The sequence below is a fragment of the Gekko japonicus genome, unplaced genomic scaffold, assembly GCF_001447785.1.
Source record: "Gekko japonicus isolate JY-2015 unplaced genomic scaffold, Gekko_japonicus_V1.1 scaffold1327, whole genome shotgun sequence".
Taxonomy (NCBI): domain Eukaryota; kingdom Metazoa; phylum Chordata; class Lepidosauria; order Squamata; family Gekkonidae; genus Gekko; species Gekko japonicus.
The window spans coordinates 413,544-426,611 of NW_015160879.1; the positions used below are offsets into that span (position 1 = coordinate 413,544).

A 13,068-nucleotide genomic window follows, 5' to 3' on the forward strand; every position below is an offset into this window, starting at 1 on the left:
GTTCTGCACGCCAGTTCTGTGGAGCAGTTGCCCCCTGCCGTCCAGCAGGACACGGAAAAACAGCAGGCAGAGCTCTTGGGCTCAGCTTCAGAACAGGTGGCTTATCCAGTGCAGAGCCAGTACCAGTTGCAAGGCCAAGAACAACTGATGTACCAGATGCAGCCCCCGCATCAGCTTCAGCCTCCGGAGCAGCCAGCGCACCAAGCACAGCCAAACAACCAGCTGCAGGCTGCTGAGCATGTGGCATGTCAGATGCACGTTGCTTACTCGATGCAGGGTCCAGAGCAACCTCCGTGCCCAGATCAATTAGTTTATGCAGTTCCGGGGACCTATCCAGGGCAGGCCTTGGATCAGCCAACATATCCAATGCAGCCTTTCTACCCTGGGCAGGCAACTTACGTTACTCAGCCAACACCCTATCTTTCTCAGCCTCCAGAGATCCAGCAGCCTCACTTAGCCGTTCAGGCGACAGAGCAGCCAAATTTTGCAATGTGCTCCCCCAAGCAGTCAGCCTATAGGGTGCAGGACGGCGGTGCCAGCAGCGTGGAGCAACAGATCCGCTTGGCGCAACCCACAGAAGTCCACGCTTATCCTGCAGAGCAGCAACCGTCTGAGCTGCCGGCGTATCTGGTCCAGCAAGATCCTGGCAGAGGAGGGAACCAACAGCTACAGCCTCCTCACGTGGTGCCTCAGCTTGCGGAAGGGCAACAGCCAGGATTGCAAGTCCCCTTCCCCACATCTCAGCCCTCTTTCGTGCCACATGTCCAGCCCCAAGCTCCGTACCAGGAGTTCTGCCAGCATCCCGTCCCTCAGCTGCAGGCCTCAGGCTCGGCTCAGTCACTCCAAGCCGCCGTCCCGCAGTCTGCCCTGAACCAGTTACAGACCCTGTCCCCTCTCCCCGAGCAGCCAGAGCAAGCTTATGCAACGCAGCAACCCCCTGAACTGCCGGGGTTCTTGCACAGCACTCATGTCCTCCGGCAGCCTCAAGCATTTCAGCCCACCGACAATAGCGAGCCGTTTCCACCCCTGCCCGTGCAGCCGGCGCATGTCCCACACCAGCCAGTTTGTCAGACGCCCATGTTGTCAGCAGAGTCGATGGCCCAGCAGCAGGCGTCTACTAAGAGTTCTCTGGCGGCAGCCTCGAACCTGCAAACACTGCTTAGCGTGACAACTCAGCCACAAGTTCCAGGACAAGATGCCCCACAGGTATGTCTGTTACTGTAAAAAATAATCTGTTTTCAAGCATTAAAGGTAAAGGTAAAGGTTCCCTTGCTCGAAAGCCAGTCGAGCCCGACTCTAGGGTTGCGGTGCTCATCTCCGTCTCAAAGCCGAAGAGCCAGCGCTGTCCGAAGACGTTTCCGTGGTCACGTGGCCGGCATGACTAAACACCAAGGCGCGCGGAACGCTGTTACCTTCCCACCGAAGTGGTACCTATTTATCTACTTGCAGTTTCTTGCTTTCGAACTGCTAGGTTGGCAGGAGTTTCAAGCATTCTCTCCCCCCCCCCCAAAAAAAAAGGAAACTGGGAGATTCTCAACAGAACGGCTGCGTAATTTTTTTAATGGTGAAAGAGTACACGTTTTAGCTACTTATCAGAAGAGCTCTCACCCAGATAGGTTTTGAGGGGCCCCGTGCAGAGAGTTCTCAGGGCCCCTTTGTAATGATTTCATGTTTTGGTGTGTGTGTTTCTTTAAATGTTTCGTTTGACTGCAGTACTGTAAGAAGAGTGATAGAGGGAGACAAGTGTGATGTGATTGGCTGATGAGTGAGAGTGCGGGAGGAGGGGTGTCTATGAGAGGAATTCTGTGTCTGAAATTTGAAGAGAGTATAGTCTGTGTGACTATGGGAGTTTGCATCTATTCTGTGTGAATAAGACAAACCGTTTAGTCTGTGTGACTATGAGAGCTTGAGTCTATTCTGTGTAAAGAAGACAAAGAGTTTAGCCTGTGTGGCTATATATATATATGAGAGAGAGAGATTAGACTGAGTGTCTAAGCCTGTCAGAGTGGTGTTGTGGAGTTTGAGAGCCTGTTTATGATACCAAGCTTTGCCAGTTATATTTACAAGTTCCTTTCTTCAGCAACAGTTCAAAATAACCAGAAACCTATTTTGTTCTTTATTAAATAAATCAATCTTTGTTTAAACTTATCCCAGCAATCAGAATAGTCCTTCCTCAGGGCCACATAGTCCTCTGAAGTGCCCAGACCCTAGGTCATTCTACCAAAAGAGAAGAGATTTGGAATTTTTAAAGGAGAAACAGCCTCCCCAGTTAGCAAGGACGTCACACCCTTCCCCTCCTCTATCCACCACCAGTCTCCCGTGCCCCGATTTCCTTCCTCCGACCTGGATGCCTCCCATCATTTTAAAGGAGAAACAGCCTCCCCACCACCAGTCTCCCGTGCCCCAACTTCCTTCCTCCGACCTGGATGCCTCCCATCTTCCTGTGTGTCCTTCCCCTGCCCCGAACTCTCCCACTGCCCACGCTCACCATTGCCTGCAGCCCTTTCCCCGGTGGCACTGGGCAGTGCTTGCAACTGGGAGCATGGTGGAGTGCTAGCAATGAAGTGAATGGTGGTTGTATCTTTTTACATCAGTGGGCCCTGCCAGAAGCTCTGGCAGCTGCCTCACCTCAGGGTATGCTGACGCTGGCCCTGCCCCCAACTCTAAGGAGTCCACCCCACCCTCTACTAGCTCATCAAGCGTTAAAGTCCTGAGCTGGTAGAATAAAAACTGTGTTAATGCAAGTGAAAGAACAGAGCCATAAGAAAAACAAAACACAACTATGACACACTGTGGGTCAGTGGTCGAGCATCTGCTTGGTGTGCCAAGGGTCCCAGGTTCAATCCCCGACATCCCCAGTAAGGATCAGGTTATAGGTGATGTAGAAGACCTCCGCCTGAGACCCTGGAGAGCCGCTGCCAGTCTGAGTAGACAAGACGGACCTTGACGGACCCAGGGTCTGATTCAGTAAAAGGCGACTTCGTGTGAACCCACAAATTGCTTTCAGTCTCCCCCCAAATACGTAATTTGCATGTCGTTTGTTTGCCAATAACGTTCTGAAGTTTGCTCTCCCTTCCGTTTATCTTTTTTTAAAAAAATAGCATTTAGCATGTATGATTTCATTTAGGAATGCAGAGAAAGGACCAAGTAGTAACCAGCGCTAACAGCTGTATTTGTGAAGCTTCCAGGATGAGGGAGCCCGAAACAAAGCACGCTTTCTAATACAAAGCAACCTAAAACTCAGGTCCACGTTGCAAATTTTAATCGTGGCTGGGGGGAAAAGCTGATGGTGAAGGTGATGATAGGACACAGGCAGGGACTGTGCGACTGAACAACAAGTGTTCCCTCTAAGCTGAGTTAGTGTGAGCTAGCTCACAGTTTTTTAGCCCCTGGCTCACACATTTTTGCCTTCGCTCAGGAAGGGATGGCTCCAGAGCAAACTAATTTATGCAGTATCCAAATCGCTCGCTCACAACTTTAATGCCAGCAGCTCACAAAGTAGAATTTTTGCTCAATAGACTCTACAGTTTAGAGGGAACATTCAGGGCCAGCTCACTTGCTCTAGAGCCATCCCAGTTGAGCTCATTTGTTGTGCAGATACAGCCCTAACATACTATGTCTGCCCTAGCTCCAAACATGCAGTTTCATGCCAGTCTGTGTATCTGTTGGGCTGCCAGCCGGGCCCTTAATTTCCACGTCGTCTGCCGCGATCAAAACAGAAAAGAATTAGATTTCCAGGTTTCTGCCACACAGTGAGTGCTAAATAACAGAACGATAACCGGAGAGTACAAGGGGGTAGGCACGAACGGCTATGTCTCATCACAATGTTTCTATTGTCCCAAAAGCTCAAGGCAGTCCTCTCCTTGAGCAGTTTCTTCCACAAGCTAGTGGTGCAGAACAATTGCCAGATGCCGTTCAGTAGGACACTGAGCCTTGCTCGTTTCTCCGAATGTGTGAGTTGCTCAAAGTTTTGTAACATCCCGTAGGTTTTCCAGAGCTCCACACACACACACCCATCCCACAGTGTCCTCTCTGTCTCCTAGTTTCTGGAGTAATCGCATTTTGGGTCTAGGTGTATTTCTTGAGGACCAGTTCAAACGTTAGAAAGTCCTTGTGTCTTCCACGTGGCTGCCGCAGGCCTGTGCTTGGAAATTAATTCGAAGGCTGCACACGTGTTTGATTCAGCTTGGGACCGTGGTACACAGAGAGAAGCCTTTTTAACCTCTCACTACCAGCCCACCACATGCGGTTTCCTAACCTGAAATGGCCCCAGGGAGCTCTTATTGAACCTATTGGAGAAACTTGGATGTAGCCCCCACACCCTGTCTAGGGCTATTTCACATTGGGCAATAGTGTCTGTGCAACGCTTGATCCCTCTCCCCTTCTTGGGAGCCACAGTCCCAATCTGAGTTGTCTTTACACTAGAGATGTAAAATTTCCGGAAATTTTGAAGCTTGGGAAGAAACCCGTTTTTTTCTGATTTTTTTCGGGGGAAAACGGAAATTTTCGGAAAAATTGAAAAAATGCTACATTAGCATTTCTTTTGTCTTTTCTAGATTGAAAGTCATTCTGTTACTTTAGGAACATAAAATATGACTATGGACATTTTTACTTGGCATGAAATTATCACAATTAGCATATTAAAAATATAGTGTATTCAAACAATTATTTCAAACAGAATACCCACCCACATGCAAAAACAAAACTGAAACTTTTTTATTTTCTTCTGACAATTGCACCTCCTAAAGGAAGAAATGCATCTTGTTCTTGCATTGGAGGGTTCAGTTTGTAACCTAGGACTTGCTTGTCCTCAGTGCACAGAAATTAGATCAATCTGATACCATATATATATATTTTAGAAATGATTTGGAAAATATTTGAACACCTAGTCTTAAAATATTTTATTCATCATGTTAAAATAAAACGTTCCATAATCAATTTTTTTTCTTTTTCGGAAAAAAAACAAAAAGGCTTCAGGAAAAAAAACGGGGAAAAAATGTTTTTCCCCTCAATTTTTCCGATTTTCCCCCGGGCCTTCACATCTCTACTTTACACAGGCACTTGGGAATTAAGTTCTGAGCATAAGACTCCAGGCGTACGTTTGATTGACAGGGCCTGCAGGAGACATGTGAAGGACGCAAGACCTGTATGACGTGTGAACTGACCCTGGTCCCCAGCATGGTGCTCATGGGTGCCAGGGTGCCCACCAACACTTTTCCTGGCATCTGCCAAGTGCTTTTCGAAAGTGGGTGGGGTCAGGTGGGGCTTTTGTTTAGCAAGGCCTCTGATTGAAGATTTCATTGGCTGTGCGGATTTTTTAAAATGTTGCTTTGGCAGCAGCTGCCTCCACAGCCAGAGGATCGTCACCGTGTGACTGAAGTCATGCTGTGCCAGTCGTGAAGGAACAAGCAAAATACACAGTTCAAGATATGTTCTCAAATAGGCACATATATATATGTGTGTGTTTGTGTTTGTGTGTGTGTATGTATATGTATATATATATAGATACACACACACACATAATGACTGCGACTGAACAACAACAATTCATAATGAAACATGCCCCTCATAAATTTTAATAGACTTCTCCAGTAATTTACCATCAGCCCTTGTGATTTCTATTTCATTATCTTTTAGTAAGCGGTGATAGTCAATCCCATTCACCAGGTTACTGGGAGGGAGGGAGAGATTACCAAACAGTTCCCTCCGGGGATTAAAATGTAGCCGGCAGTCCTGCAATATATGTTGGATAGAATCTGGAATGTTTGCCCCACAAGGACAGACTCTCTCACTATTCGGAATTTGGAGGAATCTGCCATAAACAACGTTAGAAGGGAAAGAATTCATCCTCGCCCACATAAATGCTCTCCTTTGTTGGGGGCTTTCAAGATCACATGGCCATTTCCCCAATGGGTTGAGCGAGGCCAAGCACCGCAGAATTCCAAAGGTGCCTGACTCAAAAAAGGTTGAGGACCAAGCTCTACTGATTGTTTCTTCTACAGCCATTACAGACTTTTTTTCCTTTTAGAGGTAGGATGCACATGTAGGTAGGATGTACTGAAAACAACCATGTTGTATAAAATAATTAGTAATGTACTGAATGTACTGAAAACAACCAAGTTGTATAAAATAATTAGTAAGTGCCATAAAATCTTGGATCATACAAATGAAATACGTGCCTTGAGTTCCCTACGTTTCGTTTTCGTTTGCACTAACGTGTTCAGCGTGCAGTTATTAAGAGTTATATTTTCTTTGGAACGAATCGGTCTAAAGCAGATTTAATTGCCCTTTTAGGGAGGGTGCAGAAGAAATAAAAGTCCCCCTTGTTCCCGTTTTGTGATCTTAATGCTCGCTAACCAGTTCAAATGTTTCTAATCTGTTTCATGAGTGGTATTTGTGGCAGAGATTTTGATAAACTGACAGGTATGGCTTTCTGGGGGAACTAAATGCAAGACTGATTTTGAACAATGGAAAAATTGTTAAAAATGTAACTGCTCTGTCAGAAATAGGCGACTACCCCAGTTACTCCTTTCTTTAACACTGTTCTTCCACCAACCGGATTTTCTTCATAATGTCCAAGAAGCATGACTTATTCAGTCATCCTGGCTCAGAACCAGAATCTTTCACTGTCCGGCACTTTGGTTTCTTCCCCAATTTTGTTATTTCCAACAGTTATATAACTTTTGCTGTCTTCAGACCCCGGATGGCAAACACCTCCCACCCACCCCCATTAGCTCACCCATGACCTCAGTTGCATGCCTTCCCTATCTAACTTTGCCTCTTTTTCTTTCATATACGGTTCCCACAGGTTCTCTCCATTGTTGACTTCTACCCCCTTCCGTTGGCTGCTTGGGCTCCTAATCTCTTAGTTTAACAGTCTCCTGGAATCTCTTCTAATTCAGCCTACCTATCGTGTCAACTCCCCTGTCTGTGGATGTGGCATAGGGCAGGGGTCCCTAATGTGGTACCCACGGGCACCATGGTGCCTGCTGACATTGGTGCACTGGTTAAGAGCGGCGGACTCTAATCTGGGAGAACCGGGTTTGATTCCCCACTCCTCCGCATGCAGGCAGCTGGGTGACCTTGGGCCAGTCTCAGTTCTCTCGGAGCTGTTCTCTCAAAAGCAGTTCTCTCAGCCCCACCTACCTCACAGGGTGTCTGTTGTGGGGAGGGGAAGGGAAGGAGATTGAAAGCCGCTCTGAGACTCTGAGTGAAGGGCGGGGTATAAATCCAACGCTTCTTCTTTCCTGGTTCCTGCCAAATGTTTGGGGCTTTTGCCCAGCAAGGCTTCTGACCGGCTGTGCAGATTTTTTTAAAATGTTGCTTCAGCAGCAGCTGCCTCCACTGCACGAGCATTGTAATTGAAGGTAAGCTGCAGCATCCGTTTTGTTCCCGGCTCTGCCTCCTTTGGCAGACGTTTTGTGGCTGTGCCCACCACACTGTGTCAGAATTCCAAAGGTGCCCGCAGGCACTAAATGGTCGGGGACCCCTGGCATGAGGTTTTAATTCCAGCCAAACTGATCTCTCACTTCTTTATAGGAAGCTAACATTCCGTGGTTCCTTTTCCACTGAATATTAATAGGAGTTCGAAACTATCACATCAAGTCGTCAGGAGTCAGTCCCAGTTTGTAGCACTGAACTGCCAGGCCGTAATAATCTTGGAACTTTTTTCTGCCTTCTGTTCCCTTCCTCATACTGTTTCCTGGTGATAGTGATGGCCTTCATTTATGTACCTGATAGGTGAATGTATCACTGAGAACTGTAATAGCAGTCCCATCTAGAGCATGGCTCAGAGTCTAGCTGTGGTAAAAAGGTAAAGGTTTCCCTTGCTCGAAAGCTAGTCGAATCCAACTCAAGGGATGCGGTGCTCATCTCTGTTTCCAAACCGAAGAGCCAGCATTATCTGAAGGCATTTCTGTGGTCATGTGGCCGGCATGACTAAATGCCGAGGCGCATGGAGCGCTGTTACCTTCCCACCAAAGCAGTACCTATTTATCTACTTGCAATTTCTTGCTTTCGAACTGCTAGGTTGGCAGGAGCTGGGGCCAGAGATGGGAGCTCTCCGTCACGTGGCACTCGGGTCTCAAACTGCCGAACTACAGACCTCAGTGTCTTAACCTCTGAGCCACCACGGCCCCTGTCTGGCTGTGGTACCGGACCACAAGGAGGGCTTTCTTGTTAGTAGTCGTGGCTATGGGTAATGAAAGGGGGTTTGCTTGATTATTCTTTCCTTTAAGATTGCAGCTCTTTTTCTTTCTACCTTTGCTATGTTGAGTTGAGTTTCCCCTCTTAAGAAGTTTAATTGTGATCAAGAATGCCAAACAAACAAGGAGTGTAGAGAACACTGGTCAAAATGTGCCAACTCCTTGATCCAGTTTGTAGATGAAGGAGAAGTAGTATTTACTGGTCTCATTCTTCTGTACATCTAAGATCACCAAGTACATTTGTGGCCACTTGGGGAACTGTAAGCTAGGTACTGGGTTACAAGATTGGATTGATTCTATGGCATAAAAATAAACATTTTAAATATATATATTGTGGGTATAGCTATATAAAAGTGTCTTTTCCTTTACATGATAGTTAGTCACAAAGCCATTCTTTTCACAGACACCATGTCATAAAGTGTAGTATAACTTGTCCCAGAGTTTTAATTCAGTCTCTCTTAATTTAATTTAACTTTTTCTCCGACAATTATGAATAGTAGCAATATCATCTAGGTAAGATATCTGTCAATACATATAGATATAAATTACCTTCACAGAAACAAATGCAAAACTAGAATCTCCAGATTTAGTAAGCTAAAATGCTGGTTCATCTCTAGAGTGAATTTTGGATGTTTTTAAAAGCACAGCAGGTGTGAATGCCAAATGTATTAATTTCATTGTATTTTGCCCCCTCCCCTGTCCGTTTAGGTTTCCATTTCAGCACCAGAGCAACAGCCAGCCGTTCAAAAACAAGATTCTGTTCAAGGGTGAGTCTTCTTCAGATTAGGGATGGGCACGATGAATTTTTGTGGTTTGGTTTGTGGTTCGTGGCTGAACCATGAACAACCATGAACCTACATGAATGGATATGCCGGTTGATGAACCAAACCCATTTGTATAGTTTGTGAGCAATTTAAAGTGAAAGTGACAGGAGCAGAAAGCAGGGGTTTAAATGCCCCCCAGGCGGGGAACAGTTCAGGAGGTTAAGTGGCTGGGAGCCATTTAAACCTAACAGCTAAGTGGTAGACTCTGCCACTCAGCTGTTAGGTTTAAATGGCATATAAATAAATAAAAATAAATAAAAAACAAATGTGCATACTTTTCAATAAAAAACGTGTGTAATATTTGTTCATGCCATTTAAACCTAACAGCTCATGCCATTTAACATTGAATTGATAAGTTTAGATGGGGTTAGAGAGGAGAAAAAGACAGAGAAAGAAAAAAAGGTGGAAAGAAAGTGGAAAGAAAGCAATACACAGGGAGGGAGGGAGGGAGAGGTGGAAAGAAAGCAACTTTAACTTTCAATGCATCTCTCAAGTTCTCCCCTGCCCCCACACTGGCTAACTTGGCTTGGAGATGGCATTTAAAGAGACAAGTGCCTTCTCCAAGTTGAAGTTCCCTTCTTTCTCTGCCTCCCCCCACATCAACCCTACCCAGGGAGGGGAACAGTGGCTGAGGAAGGGAAGACCGATTGGGGAGGCATGCCTCCCCATTGCTTCTCCAGCCGCCCACTGGGAGCCACACAATATGTGTGAAAGAGCCACATGTGGCTCCCAAGCCACAGTTTGGCCACGCCTGGGCTAGCTGATACAAGAGGAAGAACCCAAACTGATCTTTCAGAATGAAAGAACAGAAAACTCACCTTTCAGTTCCTCTTTAGGGTGAGTCCCATGTATTCCTTTTGCGTGTACTCAAGGGCTTTTTGTATCCTTTTAGCCTGATTCCTGATGCAGCCCCGCCGAAGGACAGCCCCAATGGGAGTGACCTTCCTAGTGGGAACGGCAAGCAAGACAAGAGCAAGCAAAGGAGGGCGTCCTGTGCCCGAGCCGAGAAGGGAACCAAATTCCAGCTCACCGTGCTTCAGGTTTGTATGTTTCAAGTGCCGAGTCAAGGGCTGGGCTGATCTGTGGTTCCAGAATGGAATGCAGTGGCTGGACGTCCGTCTGCAAAAAGGGCTCTGCCTGGCACGGATTGGCTCTCACAAGCATCCCATCTTGGGAGCTGTTTGCCTGGGCCTTAATGCCTCCCTGGTGTTGCAAACCTGTTGGTGTTTCATGTGTGGACATTTGCACCCGACAATGAGTATGTGTACATAAGAACATAAGAAAAGGCAATGTTGGATCAGGCCAAGGGCCCATCCAGTCCAACCCTCTGTCACACAGTGGCCAAAAATACTAGGTGCCATCAGGAGGTCCACCAGTGGGGCCAGGACACTAGAAGCCCTCCCACTGTTGACCCCCCCCCAAGCACCAAGAAGATAGAGCATCACTTGCCCCAGACCGAGAGCTCCTATCTATACCTTGTGGCTAATAGCCACTGATGGACCTCTGCTCCATATGCTTATCTAATTCCCTCTTGAAGCCGTCCATGCTTGTAGACGCCACCACCTCCTGTGGCAGTGAATTCCATATGTCAATCACTCTTTGGGTGAAGAAGGACTTCCTTTTATCCGTTCTAACCCGACTGCTCAGCAATTTCATTGAATGCCCATGAATTCTTGTATTGTGAGAAAGGGAGAAAAGTACCTCTTTCTCTACCTGCTCTTTCCCACGCATAATCTTATAACCTCGATCAGGTCACCCCTTAGCCGTTGTTTCTCCAAGCTAAAGAGCCCCAAGCGCTTTAACCTTTCTTCATAGGGAAAGTGTTCCTACACTTTGATCATTCGAGTTGCCCTTTTCTGCACTTTTCCCAATGCTATAATATCCTTTTTGAGGAGTGGTGACCAGAACGGTACACAGTACTCCAAATGAGGTTGCACCATTGAGTTATACAGGGGAATGATGATACTGGCTGATTTTTACAGTGCCCTCAAGTCACAGCCAACTCATGGCGACCCCAAGGCAAATGAGAAGGAGAGGTGGTTTGCCATTGCCTTCCTCTGCAGAGCCTTCCTCAGTGGCCTCCCATCCCAAGTGGCAGTCCTGCTTAGCTTCTGAGATCTGACGAGATCAGGCTGTGCCGTGCCGCCTTCCCTCCTGCACCCAGCAATACTGTATTTGATATCGGGTTAAGTTTTGTGTCTCGGGTTTCAGACATGAATAGTGTATGTTAAGGAGCTGCAACTGTGGCTTATTCACGGGTTATATTTACAGAAAATAATTTAGGCAGTGTGTGTGTTTCATATTTTATGGGAAGTCTAGGATGCTAGTAACAGAATTTTCTGGGCACGGTTTTATGGAGAAACCAGGGGTCATTTCCTGCAGGAGCGCACAGGAGTGGAGCTCCGGCAGTAAAGAGCCCAGGGGGCGGGCACATGCAACAAGCCCCACCCCCTGCTCCCAGCAGCCCTCAGTCAGAGCAAGAAGCAGCCAGGTACGTTGCAGAGCTCCCCCCGGCCCCCCAGTCCAAAACAGTCCAGTAGCACCTTTAAGACCAAGTTTTATTCAGGTACAAGCTCTCCCTCCTCTGTGGGGACAGATCTGCACGTCCGTCCCACCCCCAAAAGCTAGCAATCCAAAACAGTCCAGTGGAGCCTGAGCGGTGGTTGTCAGGGGGTGTGGCATATGCAAATAAGTCATGCTAATATGCTCCTGCACCTCTTTTCCTACGAAATGACCCCTGGGAGAAACCATACAGAAACCTATAAGTGCGTGTTTGTGGTTTTGCTCCTATGAGTGATCTTTTTCTGTGGGATGGATTTTGAGGTTTGAAAAACGTACTTACTTAAAACAATATGAGCTGTTTACAATGTGGGGTAAATTCTTGTTCGCACATATTACTCTTGTTGCCCATATTAACAATCCCAGAATTTTACTTGGGGGAGGGGGAATCTATGTGTTGTAAATTTGTTATTTCAGCTTCTCATGAATTGAGGCGAGTTGCTCTTTAAATAATGTGAAGTATGAATGGGACCTAGAATCCAGTCCTGAGGTTACTAAAGCAAATCATAGGTATTTGGAACCAGATGGTCGTTGAAAGGAAAGGCATGTATCCCATGCAACACCAGCCCTTTTATCTGAAGGCAGATGCCACAGAAACCAGTCATCTTTGGCCACTGTAATGACTTAGTACAGTATAAAGTGTATGTGTGTACCTCAGTAGTAAAGTAAAGGTAAAGGTTCCCTTGCTCAAAAGCCAGTCGAATCCGACTCTAGGGAACTCATCTCCGTTTCAAAGCCGAAGAGCCAGCGCTGTCCGAAGACGCTTCCGTGGTCATGTGGCCGGCATGACTAAACACCAAGGCGCACGGAACGCTGTTACCTTCCCACTGAAGCGGTACCTATTTATCTACTTGCAATTTCTTGCCTTCGAACTGCTGAATAGGTTGGCAGGAGTTGGAACTAGAGACGGGAGCTCACTCCGTCATGCGGCAACCCGGGTCTTGAACTGCTGAACTACCGACCTTCCACAGCCTGCAGTTCAGTGTCTTAACCACTTGAGCCACCACAGCTCCTGGCACCTCAGTAGTAGTGAACCTTTTAAAGTCCTGCCCCCTCTAACTGTTGGACTAGAGGTTTCATTTTTGAAAGGATTGCTGGCACACACATCAAGAAGAAGTAATCCTTGCCTGCTTGGGAAGAAGAAACAATGCTTTACCTCCTTCTAATGGCACGGTGACAATGTTCTCTCTTTAATCAGGTGTCAACATCGGGGGACAACACTGTGGAGTGCCAACTAGAGACTCACAACAACAAGATGGTGACGTTTAAATTTGATGTTGACGGAGATGCTCCAGAAGACATTGCTGATTACATGGCAAGTGTCATGGGCCCCACTTCCCACTCGTGCTGTGTGTTACCAGGGACGTTCCAGCTGGTCACTTGGCTTAGAGGGATGCTTTGATTTCTATTTCAGTTGTTTGGGTTGCTCAAGACAAAGTGCAAAGTTTTTCTGTTTTCATTTGTAGCATTTCTTCACAGTT

At 46.8% G+C, this 13,068-nt stretch overlaps 1 protein-coding gene across 1 annotated transcript in view; it reads left to right on the forward strand.

Annotated features, from left to right (window-relative positions):
* The window catches only part of WNK3 (WNK lysine deficient protein kinase 3), a 91,365-nt gene that overhangs the window by 46,138 nt on the left and 32,159 nt on the right, over positions 1 to 13,068 (forward strand). The window contains exons 11-14 of the mRNA XM_015422950.1: positions 776 to 819; positions 8,932 to 8,971; positions 9,921 to 10,068; positions 12,786 to 12,902. Coding sequence (XP_015278436.1) covers positions 776 to 819; positions 8,932 to 8,971; positions 9,921 to 10,068; positions 12,786 to 12,902 — 349 coding nt within the window. The remainder of the gene's footprint in view (positions 1 to 775; positions 820 to 8,931; positions 8,972 to 9,920; positions 10,069 to 12,785; positions 12,903 to 13,068) is intronic.